The sequence below is a fragment of the Pleurodeles waltl genome, chromosome 6 (assembly GCF_031143425.1).
Source record: "Pleurodeles waltl isolate 20211129_DDA chromosome 6, aPleWal1.hap1.20221129, whole genome shotgun sequence".
Taxonomy (NCBI): domain Eukaryota; kingdom Metazoa; phylum Chordata; class Amphibia; order Caudata; family Salamandridae; genus Pleurodeles; species Pleurodeles waltl.
Genome location: NC_090445.1, coordinates 1,147,546,837 through 1,147,573,903, shown reverse-complemented (window position 1 = coordinate 1,147,573,903; position 27,067 = coordinate 1,147,546,837). Strand labels below are relative to the sequence as shown.

Here is a 27,067-nt window from a genome sequence, read left to right as displayed (position 1 = left end):
GAGGTGGATTGGAGTGGAGTGAGGTGTGTTAGATTGGAATGGGGTGGACTGGAGCGATTGGAGTGGGGTGGGGTGGACTGAACTGGGATAGGGTGGATTGGATTGGGAGTATTTGTGTGGAGTAGACTGGAGTGGGGTAGGGTAGATGGATTAGAGTGCAGTGAACTGATCTGGGATGGGTGGATTGGATTGATGTAGAGTGGGGTGGACTGAAGTAGAGGGGTGGATTGGAGTTGGGTGAAGTGGATTGAAATGGGGTGGGGCAGACTGGAGGGAGGTGAATCATTTGTGGTGGGGTGAGTCATTTGTGGTGGGTTGTATTGGAATGAGGTGGAGTGGACTGAGAGAGGTGCCTTGGATTGAGTGGGGTGGATTAGGCTTGGGTAGGTTAATGTGAGGTGGATTAGATTGAGTGTGGTGGATTGGATAAGAATTTGGTGGACTGTAGTAAAGTGGGGTGAACTGGAGTGGATTGGGCAGACGGGACTGGAGTGGGTTGCATTGGAGTGGGATGGATTAGATTGGTGTGGGGTGGATTGACTGGAGGGGGTGGACTAGACTGCAATGGGGTATATCAAGGTGGTTTGGAGTGGGGTGGATTGGACAGGAGTAGGGTGGATTAATGTAGACTGGATTTGACTGAGTGGGGTGAATTAAAGTGGACTGTATTGGAGTAGAATTAATTGGGATGGCGTGGATGGACTGGAGTGAGGTGGATAGGGTAGCAGTGGACTTGATTGGAGTGAGGTGTATTGGACTGGAGTGGGGTGGATTGTAGGAAGTTGGATTGTCCTGGAGTGGGATAGATGGATTGGACTGGGGTGGGGTGGAGTGGACTGAAGTGGGATGGACTGTACTTGAAAGAGGTAGATTGGACGGGGCTGGATTGGGGTACAGTGGATTGGGGTAGAGTGAATTGGTGTGGGGTAGACTGGATTGTATTGGGTGAATTAGGATGGAGTGTGATGGACTGGTTTGGAGGGGGACGAAGTAGAGTAGGGCAGATTGTTTTGGACTGAAGAACGAGTTACTTACCTTCGGTAACGACTTTTCTGGTGGATACATTAGCTACCTGTGGATTCCTCACCTAATGAATACTCCCATTGCGCCAGCATTCGACGGAAATCTTCTTCCTAGCTTCTGCACGTCGACGAGGACGTCACCTTTGCCCATGCGAAGCCGTCTGACGTCATATAGGCAATAAGAGGTCCTCGCCGACGTCAGTACCAACATTTTTTATGTGCCTGAGAACAATAATCCATTGAGATGAAAGACAATAGCAATATTTAATGACATTGTAAACAACACATCATTGTGAGAAGTCGGTCTACTAATTTAATATATATATTTTTTATTAAAACAAGTAAATAAATATATAAACTATATATAAAAATATATATATATATACATATACACACATATATATATATATACACATATATATATACACACACATATATATATATATATATATATATATATATATATATATATATATATATATACACACATAACCTATACCAATCCTCAAAGCCAAGAGGAGCACACTCAAGAATTACTTGGTTAGACCAAACAGGCAACGGGGAGGCGGGTGGGACCGTGAGGAATCCACAGGTAGCTAATGTATCCACCAGAAAAGTCGTTACCGAAGGTAAGTAACTCGTTCTTCTGATGGATACAACTACCTGTGGATTCCTTACCTAATGAATAGAGTCCCAAAGCAGTACCGCAATCAGTGGTGGGTGCCTGAATGGTCAAACCAAGAAATCCTGCAGCACTGACTGTGCAAAATGGCCGTCCCTTCTGACCTCAGAGTCCAAACAGTAATGTTTCGCAAAAGTGTGAAGGGACAACCAAGTCGCGGCCTTGCAGATGTCGACCACAGGAACACCTCTGGCCAAGGCCGAAGTGTCCAACTTAGCTCTGGTGGAATGAGCTCTAATACCATCAGGAGGATCCTTCTTTGCTAAAGAGTAACACATTTTAATGCAAAGAACAATCCACCTGGAGAGTGTTCTCTTGTGGACTGCCTTTCCTCTCCTCTTTCCCACGTATCCGATGAAAAGCTGATCCTCCAGCCTGAAATCCTTCGTCCTGTCTATGTAAAAGCTTAGCGCTGTCTTTGGGTCCAAGCGGTGTAGTCTCTCTTCTTCCTTTGAAGGATGAGGCGGAGGATAAAACGTGGACAGAGTAATTGTCTGGGCCAAATGAAAGGGTGAAACAACCTTCGGAAGGAAAGCAGCCTTGGTCCTCAACACCACCTTATCCCCATAAAAAGTTGTATAAGGGGGTTTTACCGATAAAGCCTGCAACTCACTCATTCTCCTTGCAGATGTTATAGCAACCAGGAAAACAGTTTTAAGAACGAACAATCTTAAGGGGCAAGAATGCATAGGCTCAAAATGGGGACCCCATAAGGAAAGTTAGGACCAAGGACAAATCCCATTGAGGCAGAACGAAAGGATTTGGAGGAAATGTATTCATAAGGCCCTTCAAGAATCTAAGTACTATAGGAGATTTAAATAACGAAGGCTGGTCTGGAAGGCAAATGAAGGCTGACAAAGCAGACAAGTAACCCTTAACAGTAGCCACTGCACAACCCCTCTGTGCTAAAGACAAAGCAAAAGATAAAAAGTCTGACAAATGACCACGTAAGGGATCAATCTGTCTCTCTCCACACCATACCACAAATTTAGACCACCTATTAGCGTAGATAGATTTAGTGGAGTGTCGCCTGGCCGCTAAGATAACATCCCCTACATCAGGCGGGAGAGAAAAGGAACTCAGGTTGCCCCGCTCAATCTCCAGGCATAAAGGTGCAGACTCTGGAGGTTGGGGTGTAAAACCTGCCCCTGCGACTGCGAGAGGAGGTCTGCCCTGAGAGGGAGACTGAGCGGAGGGCACAGTGAGAGTTGGAGAAGGTCGGAATACCACACCCTCCTTGGCCAATCCGGAGCAATTAAGATTACCTGGGCCCGGTCTTGGCGAATTTTCCTCAACACTCGAGGAATCAAGGGTATGGGGGGAAACGCGTAAAGCAACTGGTCGCACCAGGTTTTCTGAAACGCGTCCCCCAACGCTCCTTGCACCGGATACTGGAGGCTGCAGAATAACGGGCAGTGTGAGTTCTCCCAGGTGGCAAACAGATCTATCCGGGGAAACCCCCACATCTGGAAGATTAGACAGACTTTATCTGGATGGAGACGCCACTCGTGGTCGGCCAAGAAACGACGACTGAGACTGTCCGCACGTACATTCAAGACTCCGGCGAGATGATTTGCTACCAAGCAAATCTGATGGTCCTTTGCCCAGGACCATAGCCGAAGAGCTTCTCTGCAGAGAAGGTACGACCCCACTCCTCCCTGTTTGTTTATATACCACATCGCAGTAGTATTCTCCATCAGGACCTGAACCGACTGACCGCGAAGGGATGGGAGGAAGGCCTTGAAGCCCGTAACTCTAACAGATTGATATGAAACATCGGTTTCTCTGGAGACCAAAGCCCTTTGATCTCCAGGTCCCCCAGATGAGCTCCCCACCCTAGAGTGGAAGCATCCGTTATGACCGTGGTCACTGGTGGAGGCTGCGTGAACGGCCTTCCCCGGGAAAGATTGTCGTCCGCAATCCACCACTTCAAATCCTTGGCAGCATCTCTGGAGATCTTGACAGAACCTTCGAGATCTCCTTTGTGTTGAGACCACTGCCTTCGGAGGCACCACTGAAGAGCCCTCATGTGCCAGCGAGCATGCGTGACCAACAGTATGCAGGAGGCAAACAGACCGAGCAGACGTAGGACCTTGAGGACTGGAATGACCGCTCCACTTTGAAACATTGGAACCAACGCCTGAATGTCTTGAATCCGCTGAGGCGGAGGAAAGGCTCGATTCAATGTTGTATCCAGTACTGCCCCTATGAACAGGAGGCGCTGAGAGGGCTCTAGGTGAGATTTGGGAACGTTCACCGAAAAGCCCAGGTCGAACAACAACTGGGTTGTCGACTGCAGATGATGCAACACAAGCTCCGTGGACTTGGCTTTGATCAACCAGTCGTCCAGGTAAGGGAATACTGCTATCCCCTTCCTTCTGAGCTCTGCCGCAACCACCGACATCACCTTTGTGAAGACTCGAGGTGCTGAAGTAAGACCAAACGGGAGGACCGCAAACTGATAGTGCTGCGACCCTACCACAAACCGGAGATACTTCCTGTGCGACTTGAGTATTGGGATATGAAAATAAGCATCCTGCAAGACGGCCGACACCATCCAATCTCCCTTGTTCAACGCCAAAAGCACCTGAGCTAGGGTCAGCATCTTGAACTTTTCCTGTTTGAGGAACCAATTCAAAATCCTCAGGTCCAGGATTGGTCTCAACCGACCATCCTTCTTGGGAATCAGGAAGTACCTTGAATAACAACCTTGACCCTTTTCCTGCTCTGGAACCAACTCCACCGCGCCCTTTAAAAGGAGGACTTGAACCTCCTGTTCTAACAACAGGAGGTGTTCTTCTGAACAATAAGATGGGTGGAGCGGGATGGGGGGCGGAAACTCCCGAAAGGGAAGGGTGTAACCTTTTCTCACAATGCTGGTAACCCAGGCATCTGATGTGATGACCTCGCACTTGTGAAGAAAATACAGTAACCTTCCCCCTACAGGAGAGGAGTGAGTGGGAATTGGTGGAAGCCTAAGGCTGCTTCCCCTGCTGCACCCCTCCAGAGGAAGAGGAAGAGGCAGAGTGCTGCTGAGAGGCTCCCCTGGTACGGACCCTACCCCTCCCTTTAAAAGATCTATAGGTGAGAGAAGAGGTAGGCTGCTGGAATTTCCCCCGAAAGGAGGAGGAGGATGAGCCACGACCAAATCCTCGAAACCTCCTAAAAAACCTGGAGGAGGCAGAAGAAGTGGCTTGTAATCCTAACGACTTAGCCGTGGCCCTGCTCTCCTTAAACCTCTCCAAGGCCGAATCTGCCTTGGCACCAAAGAGCTTGTCTCCATCAAAAGGGAGGTCCTGCAGGGTCGACTTCACATCTGATGAAAACCCTGAGTTACGAAGCCAAGCCTGTCTTCTCGTAACTACAGCTGTGCCCATCGCTCTAGCCACAGATTGGATAACCTGGGTTGCAGCACCTTGAGCGTCCGACACAAGATTCAACAGCCCTTGAGGAACCTCTGTATGCGTAGATGTTATTTCGTCCATCAGAGCATAAATGTACCACCCTAAAATACACGTAGCATTGGTGGACTTTAATGCCATGCTACATGACGAGAACACCTTTTTGGATTGCATGTCCATCTTCTTGGAGTCTCTATCCGATTGCACTGATGGAAAAGACCCAGGCGCAGACCTTGCCGAGCAGGAAGCCTGGACCACCAAGCTTTCAGGCGTTGGGTGTCTGGTAAGAAAGCCAGGGTCAGCCGGTGCAGCCCGATACCTCCTGGCCACAGACCTATTGACAGCCGAAGAAGAAACCGGCTTCTTCCAGACCTCCAACACAGGTTCCAGCAGCGCCTCGTTGAATGGCAAAAGAGGTTCTGCTGATGTAGAGGCCGGATGCAACACCTCTGTCAGCAGATTCTGCTTCGCCTCAGTCACTGGCAAAGGCAGTTCCAGGAAGTTAGCTGCCTTCTTTATAACAGCATGAAAAGTGGCCGCCTCTTCAGTATACTCCCCTGGAGATGACAAGTCCCACTCAGGAGAAGTATCAAGGCCACTAGTGGTGTCCAGCCCATGAAGACCATCACCAGAGTCTTCAATTTCTCCTTCCTCCAGGTGCTGCTGATACTCTTGTTCTTCCAGGAGACGGAGAGCACGTCTCCTCGAGTGCAGCCTCTCTTCAATCCTCGGAGTCGACATGGCGTCAGCAGATGTCGAAGAACGACGCCGATCAACGGATCCATCCGACGCCGGGTTAACAGGCGCCACAGGTAGCTTCGGCGCCGAACCAGGAGTCGGATGGAGGGAAGACTGCTTCGGAGTCGCAGACGGCCTAGACGGCGTCACTGGCCGAAACACCGAAGCCGCTGGAGTCGAAGTCTCTGGAGCCACCGGAGCCGACACCGAGCCCACGTTCCCCAGGGGGAGAAAGGGCATGAAGGGTGCTGGTCGCAGCGGAGCCGGAGCACCCAATTTGAAAGCCAAAGGACCCGAAGGCCCAGCCGGTGCGCCACCTGGAGCCATCTGCTGAAAGATGGAAAACATCGCATTTAAAAATGCGGTATTATCGGCTCCAGGGGCCGGAATAGCCGGATACTGGGGTGCCTGGATCGAAGGCGACACAGACGCCGGCCTCGACGTCTGCAATGTCGGAGAGAACATTTGAGGCTGTGGAACCTCAAATACTGAAGGCGGTTGGCCCGAAGATCCGGGCGAAGTCGGCGAGGCTGGAGAAGGCAACGGCGTCGACGGATGGGGAGTGACTGTGGGACTGACCTCCCAAGTCTTCCGACGCCGAGTCGATGGCGACCTCTCTTTACTCGACCGGCGCCGTGATTTTTGACGGCGCCGGGAGTCTCGATGACGCCGATGAGACTTCGGTGAGGAGGATTTTCGATGGTGCCTCTTCTCCTTTTTCTTCGACTTCGTCATAAAAAGTTTGGCCTCACGCTCCTTCAGGGCTTTTGGATTCATATGCTGACATGAATCACACCTGGCAACATCATGATCGGAACTTAGACACCACAAACAGTCAGAATGTGGGTCCGTTACCGACATTTTGCCCCCACACACACGACGGGGCTTAAAACCAGACTTCCTCTGAGACATAGTAACCTCAGAGAAAAAACACAGCCAAAAAACACACTGTAACTGCCGAACAGCAACAGTAGCTCCCTCGAAGATAACCGTTTCGAATGGCACGGAAAAAAGGGAACTGACGTCGGCGAGGACCTCTTATTGCCTGTATGACGTCAGACGGCGTCGCGTCGTCCTCGTTGATGTGCAGAAGCTAGGAAGAAAATTTCCGTCGAATGCTGGCGCAATGGGAGTATTCATTAGGTGAGGAATCCACAGGTAGTTGTATCCATCAGAAGTCGGTTGTTTAGGATTGGGGTGGGGCAGATGGGAGTAGGACAATGTTTTGGATTGGAGTTGGCCAGAATGGAGTAAGGCAGATTGTTTTGGGTTTGGAGTGGGGCAGATTGTTTGTGATTGGAGTGGGGCAGATTGTTTTGGATTGGAGTGGGGCAAATTGTTTTGGATTAGAGTGCGGTCAATTTAAGTGGGACAGATTGTTTTGGACTGGAGTCGGGTAGATTGTTTTGGATTAGAGTGGGACAGATTGTTTTGGATTGGAGTGGGGCAGATTGTTTTGGATTGGAGTGGGGCAGATTGTTTTGGATTGGAGTGGGGCAGATTGTTTTGGATTAGAGTGGGGCAGTTGGGAGTGGAGTGGATTTGAGTGGGGCAGATTGTTTTGGATTGGAGTGGGGCAGATTTGTTTTGGATTAGATAGGACTGGGCCACACTGGTGGACTGTATTGGTGTGCGGTGGAATGGATTGTCGTGGTGTGGACTGGGGTGAATTGGGATGGAGTGGTGTGGGGGATGAATTGGAGTGGAGCAGACTGCTTTGGATTGGAGTGAGGTGTTTGGGATTCAAGTGGGGCAGTTTAGATTGGGACAGATTGTTTTGGAGTGGTGTAGATTGTTTTGGATTGGAGTGGGGCGTATTATACTGGGGTGGGTTGGGAGGTTTGAAGTGGGGTTAGGTAGGAGGATTGGAGTGGGGGGTTGGAGAGGATTGGTGTGGGTGAGGTGGGGTGGATTGTAGTGGGGTGGATTGTAGTGGCGTGCATTGAGGTGTACTGCACAATTATGTGATTATGTGTTAAAGCATCATTTCAGAAATTGCACATAATGAAGAAACAATGTGGTTTTGCAATACTTAGAACAAGATAATTGTCATATTTTGAGGACAGCGCAAAGGAGCAAAAACAAAAGAAAATATGAGTGCAAAGTGAGAAACTTGTCAAAATAAAAGTAAGCCAGCTATGAAAAAATAAAAAATAAACTTTGCAATTTTTTTTGTCCTTCTGGGCATTTTTTTAGGACAGTCACGCACCTTCTGTTTGCTGGGCACTAAAAGTTAATAAAAGGAGAAAACAGTACCTTAATTATGTATGGAGCAGCCGACAGGCACTGATTAAGAGGAATGGAAATGATGCCAGGCCTCCAGTGATAAATTACGAGGCTCCAAAGCAGAGTGCCACACAAACCAACAAATAAGCGACAGGCGGGCTCAAAGCCTTTTATTGTACACAACAGTCTTGCAAGTGAGACGCATGCGCTAATGCATGCACGACCCTAAAAAGGCTCCTAAAAAAAAAGCAAATTTCTTCAGAGTAGATTTTCAAACTGTAGTAGCGTCTCTCAGTAGTAGATGGTTTGTGTCAGTCTCTTTAAACCAGTTTACATCCACAATTCACATGCTATCTTAAAAAACTCCGCTCAGTAGATTCCTAAAACCCTGCATGAAAAATTTACTTGCACTAAGACGAATGACCCTTTCACCTTCTGCACGCATATTTCATATCTAGACAACTTTAAGTCACATGCTAGTGTGTATTAGTCTTTCTTTGAACCATATCCCAGCAAACAATAAATGTATTCATTCGATCAACCATGTGCTTTTTACATAGCCAGCACTAATTATCACACCCAAATCATTAATGCTCCAGACAGAAACTGGAGTAAATGCATTTAATGGGTAACCTTAAGAATCTAATACTACTCCCAATAACGACTAGACTAGCCAATAACTTTGGGTTCGGGAGTAGTGTGCTAGTAGCTGTAAAAGCTTCAATGCATCGTCAGGGGTAGGTGCTATGTAAATTCAATAATAAATATTTCTCATTATCAAACTAACGTTTTCAGCAAAGTCTGGAAAATGTGCTCACACATCTGTCTGTAGGAAAAAGATGAAAAACTCACCACTGGCTGGTAAGAAGGAAACTGTTCTCCAATCCAAAACATCACAAGCATAAAACCAATGAAACCAAAAAGCTGTTTGCACATGGTGTTCCAAGAGACAGGAGTTGGAGACGTGTCCACGCGGTTCCTGATGTACATGTCAAACTGCCAGTGCATCTGAAACAAAACAATTCCACTACTTTTCAGTTTCATGGATTGCCAAATTGTTTTGCGTAGTCTTGTCGTATCATCTTTGCAATGCATTTAATCACACAAATATAACTGAAGGCAAACAAACTTAACAAGTAACATAATCTCTAACATGTTTTAAAACCAAAACAGTGCTTGCCTTAAACACACTCATTGAGTGCACTTATGCTACTTTGACACCAAGAATAGTCAAGGGCTTAACATTTGCCTTCTATTCGAATTTCAGGTAACACACAGAGAATGCAAAAGTCACATATGCAATGGGGTTATTTCACAAAGCCCTAGCCTTCACGCGCACAATTGTAAAGGTAACCACGTTCTTTTGCTAAGAGGCATATCGTTAGGCTTGTGCAAATCAAGACAGGTAGTAAAATATATATACCTTGCGTCACACAGGTTACAATTTGTGGACCACTCTCCATAAAACATAGTGCCAAATTAGATCTTCCTGGACACCTTTACTCAGTCTTCGCGTCACAGTAAAACAAACTTGTGAAAAACCTTGAGTGGACACTGGAGAGCAGTGGAAAAGCGCGGGTAGAAAAGGTACGTTTAATCACCAGCCTTTTTGTGCTCTATCCGCAGTAAATTTCTATTCATTACAAAATGTGATAGCACTACCCCCTGGTGGTGCATGCTTGAATTATTGTCAGCTTTTTGAAAATAGCGAGTATAAAGCAGTATAACGGTTCCTCCTCAGATAGAAAGAACTGCCCGTCACGGATTCGAAACCCAGCATTATCAACGCAGTTTGTCCACATTCGTAAGCTGATGTGTAATGCTTCGCTGCGTAACGACTGGCAGTATTTATACCCGTAAGGGCGACTAAGCTTGTGGTATGCACAATTTAGGGTTTTGTACAATGAAAGATGGGTAAGCACTGCCTTCGGTTGGTGAGAAAGGATGTTCTCTAAATTCAAGAACGGTGTAACATCTCTACGCATGTACGATATATAAGAACACATTTTTTTATAAAAACAGTTTCAATGTTGACAAAAATTTAAACAAGAAATTATGGTAGTAGAAAAGGCGCTCCCAATTATTCATGGCAAGATATAACTGATCGAAAACCTGAATGAAAGACAATAATAATGCATATTTTTGAAAAAGAAAAGTAAAAATAAATGGTATTCCAATTCAGTTTTGAATGGAAATCGACAGTCATTTTGAGATCTCTGTAAGCGGCCCTATCCCCTCATGCGCAGCAGACACTCAAGGAATACCTCTGATATGGAACTAGAATTACAAGTCACTATACATTATTATGGGATTCTTTCTGATATTCTTGAACGCTACATTAGAGTACAGGTTTAATCCTTACCTCATAAGCTCAAGCTCAGAAGCACACTGACAATCATGCACATAGATTGCACAGTGAAGCCTGATCTACAACAGTATTAGTTCTAGAATCTAGGTTGTGCTTTACTAAGGAGTTAAGTTTAGTTAAGAAAGGACTTATCACCAGGTACCCATCATTGCCTCTAGGGCAGTGTCTCAAACTGTGGGTCAAGGCCCATTGGTGATTTGCAAGCAGATTTTTTATGGGGTTGTGAAGTCCTGGTCTACATGTAAGTAATATTTAATATGATTAACTCCGTTTTTGCAACAGTGTAAAGGTGCTAAACAATGGCCCCCAAGTCGAGTTTTAAAACAAACCCTTTCAATTATTTATATTGGTTGCAGATGTTTTTTTGTTACTTCACAAAGCCATTTCACCAGAGATTGTGCACACTAAACATGATCATACACAACCATACCACTTTTGTATGACTTTTCACACATAAATTGAGAAATATGAATGTGGCTTAATAGGGGAACCAGTTAACGGATGCGACGGGTCAGCACACTACTCTGAAACTGCCCCACCTACATACTCCAGTGCAGTTCAACATCTGCCACTTTGATGGGTAGGTCAATATCTTGTCAATAGTCCTATATTGAAGAGCTTGGTCAAGGTTGTGGCATTTCCAACCAATTTCTTTTATTCCATTAAAAAAACCTCAAACCACCTCATGTCCATTTAAGCTAGATGGCTCACAAACGTTTGGGCTGTGGTTCCAAGAAGTGTTTTCCAAGAAGTGTGGAAATCACTACTCTAGGCTAGTGATACTGGGGTATAGCCTAGAAATGTCAACCGATAGCAAGTTATTACGCAAGTAAGAAAACAGGCTTTTTACTGGTTCGGCTCTGACTTTTTGCCCCCAATGGACTATTCACTGCTGGTGTTTGGACTCAGAGTGCACAGAGGCCTGCTGCACAGAACTCAGTGACAGAGTTCAGTCCCTTTACAAAAGGTATGTTGAACTGGGAAGTTCCCCACTGGCAAGTAATTACTTGTAAGTCTTGAGTATATGCTACCCAGGGTACTTAAGGCACTGTGTTCCCTCAGGGCTGCAGCGCTGGTTGTGCCACCCTATTTGTGCCATAAACTGGAAAGGCAGTGCCACACTGCTAATTCAACTTTGCCATTAGCAATAAGGGCAAAGCTACCCTATCCAGTATACAGAAGCCTCCATTAAGGAAAACCTATAGAGCCCTATGGCAGGGAGTTGTATTTTGTTAAGTAGGATGTTTATTTTTCATATGTCTTAGCAGCAACTGTGAGAAGGTAGCCTCTTTCTAGCCTTGTTACCCCCACTTTTGGCCTGTTTGTGAGTGTATGTCATGGTGTTTGTCACTGTTTTCACTGTCTCACTGGGATCCTGATTGCCAGGCCTCGGTGCTCATAGTGAAAACACTACGTTTTCAGTATGTTTGTTATGTGTCACTGGGATCCTGCTCGTCAGGACCCCAGTGCTCATAGGTTTGTGGCCTATATGTATGTGTCACTGGGACCCTGTCACACAGGGCCCCAGTGCTCATAGGTGTGCATGTATATGTCCCCTGTGTGGTGCCTAACTGTCTCACTGAGGCTCTGCTAACCAGAACCTCAGTGGTTATGCTCTCTCATTACTTTTAAATTGTCACTAACAGGCTAGTGACCAATTTTACCAATTTACATTGGCTTACTGGAACACCCTTATAATTCCCTAGTATATGGTACTGAGGTACCCAGGGTATTGGGGTTCCAGGAGATCCTTATGGGCTGCAGCATTTCTTTTGCCACCCATAGGGAGCTCTGACAATTCTTACACAGGCCTGCCACTGCAGCCTGAGTGAAATAACGTCCACGTTATTTCACAGCCATTTTACACTGCACTTAAGTAACTTATAAGTCCCCTATATGTCTAACCTTTACCTGGTAAAGGTTAGGTGCAAAGTTACTTAGTGTGAGGGCACCCTGGCACTAGCCAAGGTGCCCCCACATTGTTCAGAGCCAATTCCCTGAACTTTGTGAGTGCGGGGACACCATTACACGTGTGCACTACATATAGGTCACTACCTATATGTAGCTTCACCATGGTAACTCCGAATATGGCCATGTAACATGTCTATGATCATGGAATTGCCCCCTCTATGCCATCCTGGCATTGTTGGTACAATTCCATGATCCCAGTGGTCTGTAGCACAGACCTGGTACTGCCAGACTGCCCTTCCTGTGGTTTCACTGCAGCTGCTGCTGCTGCCAACCCCTCAGACAGGCAGCTGCCCTCCTGGGGTCCAGCCAGGCCTGGCCCAGGATGGCAGAACAAAGAACTTCCTCTGAGAGAGGGTGTGACACCCTCTCCCTTTGGAAAATGGTGTGAAGGCAGGGGAGGAGTAGCCTCCCCCAGCCTCTGGAAATGCTTTGTTGGGCACAGATGTGCCCAATTCTGCATAAGCCAGTCTACACCGGTTCAGGGACCCCTTAGCCCCTGCTCTGGCGCGAAACTGGACAAAGGAAAGGGGAGTGACCACTCCCCTGACCTGCACCTCCCCTGGGAGGTGTCCAGAGCTCCTCCAGTGTGCTCCAGACCTCTGCCATCTTGGAAACAGAGGTGCTGCTGGCACACTGGACTGCTCCGAGTGGCCAGTGCCACCAGGTGACGTCAGAGACTCCTGCTGATAGGCTCCTTCAGGTGTTAGTAGCCTTTCCTCTCTCCTAGGTAGCCAAACCCTCTTTTCTGGCTATTTAGGGTCTCTGTCTCTGGGGAAACTTTAGATAACGAATGCATGAGCTCAGCCGAGTTCCTCTGCATCTCCCTCTTCACCTTCTGATAAGGAATCGACCGCTGACCGCGCTGGAAGCCTGCAAACCTGCAACATAGTAGCAAAGACGACTACTGCAACTCTGTAACGCTGATCCTGCCGCCTTCTCGACTGTTTTCCTGCTTGTGCATGCTGTGGGGGTAGTCTGCCTCCTCTCTGCACCAGAAGCTCCGAAGAAATCTCCCGTGGGTCGACGGAATCTTCCCCCTGCAACCGCAGGCACCAAAAAGCTGCATTACCGGTCCCTTGGGTCTCCTCTCAGCACGACGAGCGAGGTTCCTCGAATCCAGCGACACCGTCCAAGTGACCCCCACAGTCCAGTGACTCTTCAGCCCAAGTTTGGTGGAGGTAAGTCCTTGCCTCACCTCGCTGGGCTGCATTGCTGGGAACCGCGACTTTGCAAGCTACTCCGGCCCCTGTGCACTTCCGGCGGAAATCCTTCGTGCACAGCCAAGCCTGGGTCCACGGCACTCTACCCTGCATTGCACGACTTTCTAAGTTGGTCTCCGGCGACGTGGGACTCCTTTGTGCAACTTCGGCGAGCACCGTTTCACGCATCCTCGTAGTGCCTGTTTCTGGCACTGTTCCGGGTGCTACCTGCTTCAGTGAGGGCTCTTTGTCTTGCTCGACGTCCCCTCTCTCTGCAGGTCCAATTTGCGACCTCCTGGTCCCTCCTGGGCCCCAGCAGCGTCCAAAAACGCCAAACGCACGATTTGCGTGTAGCAAGGCTTGTTGGCGTCCATCCGGCGGGAAAACACTTCTGCACGACTCTCCAAGGCGTGGGGGATCCATCCTCCAAAGGGGAAGTCTCTAGCCCTTGTCGTTCCTGCAGTATTCACAGTTCTTCAGCCTAGTAAGAGCTTCTTTGCACCAACCACTGGCATTTCTTGGGCATCTGCCCATCTCCGAGTTGCTTGTGACTTTTGGACTTGGTCCCCTTGTTCCACAGGTACCCTCAGTCAGGAATCCATCGTTGTTGCATTGCTGATTTGTGTTTTCCTTGCATTTTCCCTCTAACACGACTATTTTGTCCTTAGGGGAACTTTAGTGCACTTTGCACTCACTTTTCAGGGTCTTGGGGAGGGTTATTTTTCTAACTCTCACTATTTTCTAATAGTCCCAGCGACCCTCTACAAGGTCACATAGGTTTGGGGTCCATTCGTGGTTCGCATTCCACTTTTGGAGTATATGGTTTGTGTTGCCCCTATCCCTATGTTTCCCCATTGCATCCTATTGTAACTATACATTGTTTGCACTGTTTTCTAAGACTATACTGCATATTTTTGCTATTGTGTATATATATCTTGTGTATATTTCCTATCCTCTCACTGAGGGTACACTCTAAGATACTTTGGCATATTGTCATAAAAATAAAGTACCTTTATGTTTAGTATAACTGTGTATTGTGTTTTCTTATGATATTGTGCATATGACACTAGGTGGTACTGTAGTAGCTTCACACGTCTCCTAGTTCAGCCTGAGCTGCTCTGCTAAGCTACCATTATCTATCAGCCTAAGCTGCTAGACACCCTATACACTAATAAGGGATAACTGGGCCTGGTGCAAGGTGCAAGTACCCCTTGGTACTCACTACAAGCCAGTCCAGCCTCCTACAGCAACACTTTCAAATTGTCATTTTGCTGTGGATAAAATGAGGAGTTCCACTGGATAACATAGGGTTACCGGCTGTTTCCCCAACCCAGCTAACTCCTGAATGGGATTACGTAACTGGGCCATGTAAAGTATCAAATTAATTGTGGCATTAAATGCAACTCAATGGTCAAGTCAACATTTATGTCACTTTTAAAGTCTGCAACATTTTAGAAAGTTGCCACTCTGTGTCTGAGCTAGTCCAGTGGCCTCACAAAGGGCCTGGCACACAATCAGCTTTCTGACCGCCTAGGGAGATGTGTGAAGAAGTCCCAGGCTCAGGAACAAAGGCAGTACTTGAGGAGTGAGGTGTGACCTCCTCCCCCAAGATGGCCAGTTGGGGTGTTAGGCCAAAAGGCGAGCTACAAAGAGGAAGCCACCTTTGAAGGGCAAATGGTGATAGCACTCCCAAGCCGGCTGCCTTTTGCTCCTGTAGACAGGTTGGAGACAGACACAGATAGGGAAACGGAATGCCAGAACTGGTTTTCAAGTGGGCGTGTAGCCCTCAGATAGCCACACCTCTGGGGTGGGCTCCCATGACGACCAAGGAAGGGTTGTGCTGTCTTAGAAGGGGCAAAGATGTGGCACTCTGGTATAGCCAGGTGCCAGACCAGACAGGAACTTCGTCACTCAAGATGAGGGAACCCACAGGCCCACTGGCTAGTGACCTGCTGTCCCCTTGAGGCACTTTCCTGGGATAAATATGGCACACTAGACTTCAGTACACTGTGGATTTGGAGAAGGGACTGAAACGGGGGCATCCTGCTGGCAATGAAAGCACACAACCAGAAGCTGCACCATCTGAAGTACTCACTTGCTGCACTCTGGGCTAGTAAAGTTTGGATCGTGTCCCTGGCTCCTGGCCAAGTTGATTTCCAGCTCCAGATCAAAGAAGCGACCCAAGGTAAGACGGCTGGTCCCAAGGAACAGTACCAGGGACATTAAACCTGGAGGAGCCCAAATCGCCAAGCTGCCGCTACCAGACTTCAGGCACTTCAAGAGACTTAGCCAAACGTTACACCAGTACCTGCGGATGTGTGAGTGTTTCCTGTTCTTGGATTTGTCGCCCAAGAGAGACACTAGCCACCACCAAAGATTTGCAGCCTGACTGCTGTATCGCAAGAACTGAATGCCTGCCGCAGTAGCCCTTCTATCATTGCAAGTTTGTGGGACCCAAAGATCTGTGGCCAAAGATGTCCCACCTCACCCCTGGACCAAAGACTCACCCAAAATTGACCCCATTGACCGCACAGCATCAGGAGCATCATTAAGCATCCTTTGCCTACATCCCTCAGCATCAGAACCACTCCACTGTAGTCTATGGCGGTTGTCCTGTAAAGTTTGGATGGATGTTGCTTCAAAGACGTGAAAAGATCTGGTGGCCAGGCAACTGTCCAAAGATTAGTTACTGGCCTCCTAGACCTCTGTTCTGCTGCAATTGATCACCCAACTGGGGTCGGAGTTGCCTGACTAACTCCCAAACATTTCAAAATATTACACATTTTTGTTGGCCAATGCTTGTTTGCGGTTGATATAAAAGTTATTTAATGCTTTAAAAAAAATCATATTTGAGGAACCCTCTGGTGGATTTAGATGATCCCAAGGACACTAAAAATTCTGTAAACTATTGCTGTATTTTTATAAACTGTTGTCTATTTCTTGTTTTATGACTTTCTTATTCCGTTGTGTGGTGCTTCTTTGCTAAGCCTTACTGCTTGCAGCCACAGTGACCCATGGTTGAGCCTAAGGTTAAGTAAACGTATGTGACTGCACCCAAGATGGTATCTGGGAGGGTACTGCATGATAAGGACCCACAGCCATATCGTACAGTTCACCAAATCCTCACAATGCAATATACTAAACTAGTTATCAACTCTTTCAAGAGGCCGGAAATGTTCATAAATTACTAAAACTTTTCGACCTTACCCATGGTGTGAATTCTGTCTAGCCATTAATACAGAGAGCATTCCACATCCAAGACTAGACATGAGACGTTTTCTACTGTTGTAGAAGGACCTTGAAAACATTGGACAGGAAACAGCCTGACTGATTGAAAGAAAGAAAAAAAAAAAAAAAAATCGGCAATAAATTAAATCTGAAACTTAGAAGTCCCTATGGAGCCTTTCATAAAATTAAAGGCCAAGTAGGGTACTTCGGTACAAAGAACTTGGTGTTTCCTCACTCATCTAGTTGTCACAATACCTATTAAGAAGGCAACTGCTGGAGTACTGCTGATCTTTTATTTAGAAAGCTACAAATACAATCTTTGTTGCATCTACAAATGGTTCAGTTTTCCTTGACAGTTCCTGGTTTGCTACACTGTACGTATTTCTGGTGTGGTCGATGGTTTCAAAATATAATAGGTCCACAAGAGCAGTGTTCTGACACCACCTCCATCAATCTATTTAATTACTCATGCAATTATAATTTTTCTGCTGTTAACTGGCCTAAATCCAGGTTGAAAGGGATGAAGGTTTTGCAGAATCTTGTAACTGGTAAATAAGGATTTTTCCAAATATTTTTTTTCAAATTATGTCAGCAAACAAATTGAACTAAAGTAATCTGAGCAAAATGTATCAAGGCAAATTCTTTGTAGCAGTGGTATAATTATAGCTTTATTCTACATTAGACATGTCACTACTTAGCGGTATTAACCAGCATGGTTAGGTTATCAACAACATAAGGTGCTAACTGCTGATTTTGAAAGGTAAAAGCGTAATGAGAGAGTAACTGCCAAAAGTAACAAGGAGTTTTTTTTTTGCTGACTGTTAGAAATGGGGTTTCTGGTGGTCGGAGTATGCTAGATACACACAGAGGTAACTTGGGCTCACCCTCGGGAAGCTTGGCACAGATCAGTCAGGTTTAACTTAAGAGTTAATGTGTAAAGTATCTGTGTGAGACAGAAACACACACACAAAAAATAAACCCCAAAAAACCCACCAGTTTAAGAAAAATAGAAAGTATTTATCGGAGTAAAATAAGATCAAAATGACAAAACACTGACCAGTAGAAGTCGAGATATAAATTTTTAAAGAATAAACCAAAAATAGTGCTTAGATGTTAATATCGTTAAAGGGTACTTGAGGTCGTGTTAGACCGAGGTAAATCCAAAGTTCAGGCTGACCACAATGGAGAGCAGGCTGGCTACAGGACTCACACAGAGTCCGCTAAAAGATACTTTGGATGGAAAAAGCTTTGGTACCGATCCACACAGTGGGGTAGATGCGTCAGCGTTGAGCCTAGCGGTGATGTCCTCGGATCAGCTCTATGTTGCTGTCGCACCTCACAGTCTGGTCCTGGTTTGGGTCTTTGGTGTCTGTCAGACTGCAGGAGAACGGGGCAAGCCAGTAAGCCCTTGGAGACACTCTGGATTCAAGTGAGAGGGTCCAGTCCTTGTCCTCAGCAGGGCACTGATCATCAGGCAGCAGGGGCACCTCAGCAAAGCAGCTCCTTCAGAACAGTCAGTCAAAAAGAGCGGCAATCCATGCAGCACAACAGTCCATACTCCTGCCAGAGTTCTTCACCCCATCCCCAGTACTTACATCCAAATGTGCAATTGAAGTGGGGAGTGACTTCAAAGAAGCTCCTTGAAGTGCACAGGTCCCACTTTCATCCCAGACCGGACTTCAGACGATCAGTAGGGGGTAATCAGCCCTTTGTGTGGGGGCAGAGAACACCTCCTATTGAAGTGTTAGTGCCATCTCCCCCTCCCTCTTCCTGCCCAGGAAGAGCTATCAGATTGCAGATGACTTTTCTGTCACACCCACCCTTCCTGTGTTTGTGGCGGTCTGGAGGGAATGCACAAGTGTAGCTGTCACCTACCCCAGACGTCTATTGGAGACAGGCTACAAGGCACAAAAAGCATTACCAGCAGAGAAATGGCCACTTTCCAAAGGCAGCATTTCTAAAATAGTAATGTTAAATCCAACTATACCCATAAAGAGGATTTATTATTACCATTCCAAAGATATGAAATATGAAGCAGCTACTCCGTTCTGATTAGGAATTACACGGTAAAGGTGTATTAAGGAATTCCCAATGCTGGCCTATGAGAGGAGTAGGCCTCACAGTAGTGAAAAACAGTGACAAATGGTAGTGTAGTGTAGTGAAAAATAGTGAAAAACAACTTTGGGTGTTTTCATTACCAAAGCATGTAAAACATAAAAGTACTTTTACTTACATAGCACCTTGACCTATGGGCTACCAATGGCCTACCTTAGGGGTGACCTATGTAATAAAAGGGGAGTTTAAGGCTTGGCAAGAGGGTTTTAAATACCAAGTCAAAGTGGCAGGAAAACTGTACACACAGCCTCTGCAATGGCAGGCCGGAGACATGTTTAAGAGTTACAGAAGTGGGTGGCACAATCAATTTCACAGGACCTCCAGTAGCATTTAAATGTACAGGCCCCGGGTATATGGTATACCACTTTACAAGGGACTTATAAGTAATTTAAATATGCCTATTGTGTATACACCCATGTTACCATGTTTAGAGGAGGAGCACATGCACGTTAGCACCGGTCAGCAGTGGTAAAGTGCTTGGAATCCTACGGCCAACAAAAAGATAGAGCAAAAAGGTGACGTAAAACAGGCAAAAAGATTGAAGGAAGACCACCTTAAGGCTGACAGGTCTAACACGTGTCCCCCGCCAACTGAAAGCGGTTAGAGCTATTCAACCTCTAACAGTTCTCATCACTAAGGCAGAAAAACCTGGATAGAACATCAACATTGGCATGCTCTACCCCTGGTCTGTGTTTCACCCTAAAGTCCGTACCCAGTAAGGGAAGGGATCACCTCAACAATTTAGAATTTTCACCCCTCATTTGCATGAACCACCGGAGGTCAGCCTGAAGCAGGAAGTGAGTGCCAAACAGGTATGGCCTCAATGTCTTCAGTGCCTATACCACAGCAAATGCTTCTCTTTCCATAGCAATCTACCTCTGTTCCCTGGGGAGTGACATCCTGGAGACAAAGGTTACAGGTTGTCCAGGCCCTCTTCATTTAGTTGTGATAAAAGTGTCTCTATGCCATGTTCTGAGGCATCTGTTTGAACGATAATCTCCTTAGAGAAGTAAGGGGCCTTGAGCACAGGGGCTGTGCACATGACTTGTTTAAGGGAATCAAATGCTTTTGGCATGCCTCCATCCAAATCACATTTCTGGGCTGCTTCTTAGAAGTCAGCTCTGTCAAGGGGGCAACAATGGTGCCATACCCCGTGACAAAACTTCCGTAGTACCCGGGGAGGCCCAAGAATGCTCTGACCTCAGTCTGGGTTTTAGGGGGGGTTCAGGCATTGATAGCCTTTATCTTGGCCTGGAGGGGTTGCACGTTAACCCTGCCCACCAGGTGTCCCATGTACACCACAGACCCCTGCCCTATCTGGCACTTACTGGTCTTGATAGGCAAGCCCCTTTGTTGCAGGGCCTCAAGCACTTCCTGGTGGTGGAAGAAGTAGCACTCGCAGCTGCCACTGAAGACCGCTATGTAATCCAGATAGGTAGCTGAGAAGGCCTCCATACCAGCAAGTACCTCCTTTAACACCACCTGGAAGCTGTCAGGGGCATTATTGAGTCCAAAGGGCATTAGGCAAAATTAGTAACGGCTCTTGGGTGGAGAAGGCTGACCGCTGCTTGGCATCATCTGTTAGGGCGATCTGCCAGGACCATGATGTAAGATTAAAGGTACCCAAGTACTGGGTAGCTCCTAACTGGTCAATCAGGTCATCAGCCCGGGGTAATGGGATGAATATCTGTCTTAGTCACAGTATTTAGCCCTCTGTAATCCACACAGAACCTCAGTTCAGGTGTGGTGCCCAGGGGGGCAGCTTTTGTTACCAGAACCACAGGACTTGACCTGACCAGGGGCTACTGGAGGGTTTTATCACCCACAACTCCAGCATCTTAGAAACTTCACTCGTAATGCTGGTCCTCACCTTATCTGACAACCTGTAAGACTTATTCTTGACAGGGAGGTTCTCCCCTGTGTCCATATCATTAGTACATAGGTGCATAATCCCAGTAAAGACGGAACACAGAGAGTCAAACTATCCCAACACTTGGCAGCAGCCCCTCTGTTGTTCAGGAGTTAGAGTGGGGGAAAGAATGACTCCTTCCACCGACTCATCTTTCTCCTTGGAGTCTTAGAGGCCAGAAAGAGGGTCACTCTCTGCTTCCTCTTGCACATCTGTCACCAACAGCATGGTGAGCTCAGGCCTCTCAAAGCTGGGTTTGAGGCAACGGATCCGGAGCACCCTGTGGGGTTGCTTAGGGGCCTGAAAGTCCACCAGGTAGGTGTTCTTACAGTTCTTCTCAAACATCAAATAGGGCCCAGTCCAGCTGTCCTGGAGGTTCCCAGGTTTCACAGGCCATGCTTTCTGCCCGGACTATAACTCTACAATTGTAGAGTATTGGTCATACCACACTTCCATCACAGCCTGGATGGCTTCTGGCTTTCTTCCACAACATAGCCATTTGGTTCCTGAAGTCCAGCATGTACTTTATTACATCATGTGGAATCTTCCAGCCTTCCTTGACCAGACTCAGAGGTCTTCCAACAGGGTGTCCATACAGAAGCTCAAATGGGCTGAAGCCCTCTTTTGTGGTATCTCCCTGTAGGAAAACAACAGGCATGGCAAGAGGATATCCCACTTTTTTTGCAAGGCATCAGTTAGGCCTCTGATCATGCCAGTTCCTCTGAAGGTCCGGATCATGCCTTTCAGGGTCTTGTTGAACCTCTCAACAAGCCCATTTGTCTGTGAGTGGTAAGGAGTAGAGAACGTGTAGGTTACCTCACACTCCTTCCATAACAGCTGCATATAAGGAGACTAAGTTTGTGCCCCCGTCTTCTCCACCAGGGCATTTGCCACTGCTGGTGCAGTTGTGGTCCTCAGAGGGACTGGCTCTGGGTTCCTAGTGGCATGATCCACCAGAATCAGGATGAAGCAGTGTGGGGATCTATAGGCACACAATATTGATGCCCACCCGCTCAAAGGGTGTGCCTACGACAGGCAAGAAATAAAGGGAGGCTTTCAGCCTCTGCCTTCTCTTCCCGTTGGCCTTGCAGGTAACACACTTTCTACAGAAGTTATCTGAGGACGTTCTTATCTTGGGCCAGTACAGGTGGGGGGCAAGCCTTGCAAAGGTCTTGTCCTGGCCCAAGTGTCCTGCCAGGGGAATTTTGTGAGCCCACTCCAGTAGGAAGCCCCTGTAGCACTGGGGGATCACCAGGGCCCTTGTTGTCTCATGCGCAGGAGTCTTAGGCTCACTGTAAAAAAGGCTGTCCTCCCAGTAAATGTGATAGCTCCCAAAGACATTACCTGCTGCTTGGGCTTCTGCCTGGCGCCTCATGCCCTCAAGAGTGGGACACTCCCTTTGTGCCCTACAGAACTACTCCTTGGTTGGGCCTCATTGTACATGCAATTCAGCAAGTGTAGGCAGGTCACCAAGGAAAGCAATGTCCTCCTCAGTGAACTACGGGGCAGGCATAGGAGACACCCCATCCATCTCACTGGGGTTATATTCAGAGGCTGGTTTCCCACACCCTCTGCCTTTCCTCTTTTTAGCAGCTGGCTGGGCCTTTGTTCCAGGCTCCAGCCTTTTCTGACTCTCCACCCGCTATGGACCGTGTGGTAGCACAGATCCAATCAGTTAGACCCAACCCCTCCATATTGCCTTGAGCTCTACTTCCTTTTAGACAGTGGACTTAAGGTAATTACCCATCCAACAGTCCACAGGCATGGCAGGGCTCACAGCAACCTTCAGAAGGCCTGAAACTCCTCCTCCACTCAAATGGAACAAGTGCAGCGGGATACTGTAAGCCACTACAACTTGGTGGAATGCATTGCGAATCACCTGCTCTGAGGACACCAACTGACTCCTTACCATAGTCATGCTGGCACCTGTATCCCTCACTGGCACTTGTATCCCTCAGAGCCTCAACACCATGCTCATTGATTGTCACCCACTGCCTATACTCTGTAATATTTGAGGGCACACGGATGTTAGGAACCATCTCGCTGTCATCCGGGGATACTTGGGGAACCCCACTAACTCCCCCACATTAACAGGGACAAAATCCTCCTCCACCATCACTACAATAGCCAGCCCTGGGGTTTTCCCTCCAGTGGGAGGTGGAGCTCTTTTTGGACACTTGGGATCCCCTTTGTGAGTACTTGTAGCACTTGGGAGTTTTGGGCTCTTGACTTTTGTCAGAGTAGTTGTTCTTCTGGTGGCCAGATTGGGAGTGACAATCAGACCCTTTCTCCTGTGAGTTGTTTTGGGGGCCTTTAGAAAACTCTGTATTTTATTCTCCCTCCTTCTTCAGGTGGGAATCTTGAACACCCTTTTGGGAGTCCTCCGCTAGATGCGAGTCCCCCCCCTAGATGCTGTCATGGACACTGTGGTGCTGACCTAAATGTCTGCAAGCTTCAGCAAGCTTCCTGGGTCAGAAAGCTTACCATCTACCATGTGTTGGCGCAGTTCTGTAAAACAAAGATAAAGCAGGTGTTCCTTTAAAATCAAGTTGTACAGCCCTTCATAATTTGCTGCTTTGCTGCCCCTCATCCAGCCCTTCAGTGCCAAGCTAGCATGGTCCAAGCAATCCATCCAGCTCTATGATACAACCTTGTGACTGGCCCTGAGCCTCTCTCACTATTTTTCAGGTATCAGCCCAAACTTGTTGACTGGAAAGGCCTTTATAGCAGTGTAGAGTGTGTGCCCCCCCCCACCTCTAATATGAGTGTATCCCTCCGTACTGTGGGCATGTACCCCCCCCCCAGGCTACCACACCAGAGCGCCTCTGGAACCTTGTGCACTCTCAGCCACTTCATAGGCTGCACACAATTTGTCTACATCATCCCCCATCACACAGCAGAGCACCACATCCTTGTGTACCCGGACTCTTGACTGACCAGTAGACACCGCAGGTTTGCTGCCACCATTTCCATTGCTGGACCCTATTCACAGGGCTCTTGGGCCAACTCTTTCAAACTGAGGTCCTGTTCTAATTTCTTCACCTCCCGCTTCAAAGACAACAACATCTGGGACAGGTTACCGGAGAAGACATAGCTCCCTGGTCTGGGAATCACACCTGCTACAGGCAAGCTGTTGGCCCTTTCTACAGGAAGTTCCAGAACCACCTCAGGCTCCTGATAACAGTCATCCTCCTCCTCTGGAATTTCCTGCTCCTCCCCCTGGGATGTCATCCCCTGCAATCTGGGCCTCTGGCCCAGTCCCCAACAGCGTCCTGTACTTCCACCTTCCTGGTGAAACCCCTTGTAGACACTTGAAAGCCCTTGCAGAAATCTTTCAGCTGTTGAACACTGTAAGACTCTAACATGGCTATCTCAAACTCAATTGCTGCAGGCTAGCTGCTGCTTCTCCAGAGTGAGACATAATTTAGCAGAAAAAATCAAAAAGCCAAATCGAGGAGAATAGAGAAAAAATTGAAATGGTCATAATGTAGAGTTCTAGTGAACACCGAGTTACAATATGGTATTGTACAAACAAGTCCTATCTTCACCGCTGATCATTAATGTTAGAAATGGGGTTTCTGGTTGTAAGAGTATACTCGGTATACGCGGGACCACCACTCTAGTCAGGGTGAGTTACATACACAGTAAGGGAGAGCCTGCGCGCACTCTCTAGTAGCTTGGCACACACCAGTCAGGCTTACTTAAAGAGGCAATGTGGAAAGTATTTGTGCAAAAAACACCCCCACCCCCACAGTAAAACAGTTAAAAACCACAAAAAGACTCCACACAGGTTTAGAAAAATAGAGAGTATTTGTACGAGTAAAACAAAACCAAAAACAACAAAATATAGTCAGTAGAAGTTGAGATATATATTTCTAAAAAATAAACCAAAATTAGTGCTCAGAAGTCAATAGCACTAAAAGGTTACCGGAGGTCATGCTAGACCAGGGTAAATCCAAAGTTCAGGCCAATCGCAATGGAGGGTAGACTACTACAAGACTCATGCAGAGCTTGCTAAAAAAGTACCTTGGATGGAGCAAGCATAGGCGTCAAAGTGTAGCTGTCACCTACTCCAGACATGTACTGGAGACAGGCTGCAAGGCACACCGCAGTAAGAGCAGAGGAATGCCTACTATCTAAAAGTGGCATTTCTAAAAATGTACTGTTAAATACAATTTTACCAACTTTAGGATTTATCATTACCATTCCAAAGATATGAAACATGAGGCAACTACTCCTTTCTGATCAGGAATTGTAGCATAAAGGGCTATTAAGGAATTCCTAATGCTGGCCTATGAAAGGAGTACGCTTCATAGTAGTGAAAAACAACTTTGGGTGTTTTTCACCATCAGGACATGTAAAACTTAAAAGTACATGTCTTACCTTTTACTTACATATCACCCTGCCTATGGGCTGCCAGGGGCTTACCTTAGGAGTGACAGAAGAAATAAGGGGAGTTTAAGGCTTGGCAAGGGGTTTTAAACTGCAAATCAAAGTGGTAGGGAAACTGCACACACAGGCTCTGCAATGGCATGTTTGAGACATGTTTAAGGGCTGCTGAAGTGGGTGGTACAATCAGTGCTGCAGGCCCACTAGTAGCATTTCATTTACAGACACTAGGTATTTGGTAACCACCTAGCAAGAAACATGTATATAACATTTAATACGCCAGTTGTTCATCCACCAATGTCACTAGGTTTAGGGGAGGAGCACATGTACTTTAGCACTGGTCAGCAGTGAGAGGAGGGGGTGGAGAACACTCTAAGGCTGACCGGTCTAGTACTAACGTCTGTAAACTATCTCCGTTTGCCTTTTCAGCAGAAGTCACATCATCTTTTAGAAAGAAATCTGGAGGTCATGAGTTGGATTCTTTCAGAATCTGAGCAATATACTTTGGTTTAAGATAACATAGGAACTAGTAATGGTGTCTGGAGAATACAAGCTTGAATTTTTTTATACTTTATTTTTTTTTAGAAATATTAAGGCCTTTAGTCATTTTAGCAAATATTTTGTTTTTTCTTGCTGGACGAGTAGTATATCACCTGAATATTATTCAACAAACATTTTTGGCATAGTCCTTGCACACACGTTTTTCATCACAGCAGTTTTTGAATACATTTATTTTCAGTTCCTAGACGAAATATTTGTTACAGCATAGACAGCTTGAGTTTGTGGCTTACCTTGTTTGAATGGCAGAACATCATCTACAATATTTAAATTATTTTGCCTCAGCTGCTCAGGACTACTCTTACTACAATCAATATGCCTATAAGACACTGTAAGAGTGAGAGGAATGAAGTGATTTACCACGTTTCCAGTTTCTGTCAGGTTATCTCAATCTCTTCTTTGCAAGCAAGATGTGCAGAAGTTACACTTTTAGATGTATCACGTGGTGACAGGGCCTTGCCATGGGAATACATTTATAAGCATGCACCTGTTTATGTGTGGAAAAGATTAAATCTAGTAAGTATTCCTCAATGTCGGACTGCTGTTAGGTAGTGCAAGTTTGAAAATTGAGAGGTTATTAAGTGCTTGCCCTGACATAGTTTCAAGTTCTGGTTCAAATCTGCGAAGAGGCTGATTAAGAACTTTAAAGAGAAGAATCTGGCAAAAAGGTTTAACTTTCATGTGCAACAACCATCTCTGTGGAAGACCATTAAATGAGTATGATCTAATTCAGATATAATTTAATGTCAAGTCTCAATAAAAAGAAGATCAAAGGAATGTTGTTCAAGCATAGTCCAAAAAAAAAAAAAAAAAAAAAAAACTGTCCTGCTTTTTCTTCTCTGCAAACATTACATCATGCCCTTTATATCAATAGCTTTGCATTTAAATACAGCAATCATCTAGTTTGCACATGATTGAATACTGACTAGACCATAAAAAACAAATCACAAAATGCATGTGTGAAAAGAATTGTTGGCCTACTACCAAAATTCATTACATACCTCAGAATGACAATGTTGCAGGAATATGACAGCACCAACAGACAATATCCACATAAGAAGGTCCACTAGATAAACATGTGAGTATACCAGAACATTAAAAGCACATTTTAGAGCCCAAGAACGCGGCCAACAGGCTGTCAGGCTCAAGAAAGCAACCACACAGCAAACAGGTTTAAACAAAACACAAATATCAGAATATGTACCAATTTTAGATGACTAGCAGAATCATCAGAGTATAGGGTAGCTTTGTATACCGCAAT

General features: G+C 46.5%; 1 protein-coding gene across 1 annotated transcript in view; it reads right to left on the bottom strand.

Annotated features, from left to right (window-relative positions):
• The window catches only part of NDUFB8 (NADH:ubiquinone oxidoreductase subunit B8), an 84,322-nt gene that overhangs the window by 33,438 nt on the left and 23,817 nt on the right, over nt 1–27,067 (bottom strand). Inside the window, exon 4 of the mRNA XM_069240361.1 lies at nt 8,922–9,077. Within this exon, the coding sequence (XP_069096462.1) occupies nt 8,922–9,077 (156 nt within the window). The remainder of the gene's footprint in view (nt 1–8,921; nt 9,078–27,067) is intronic.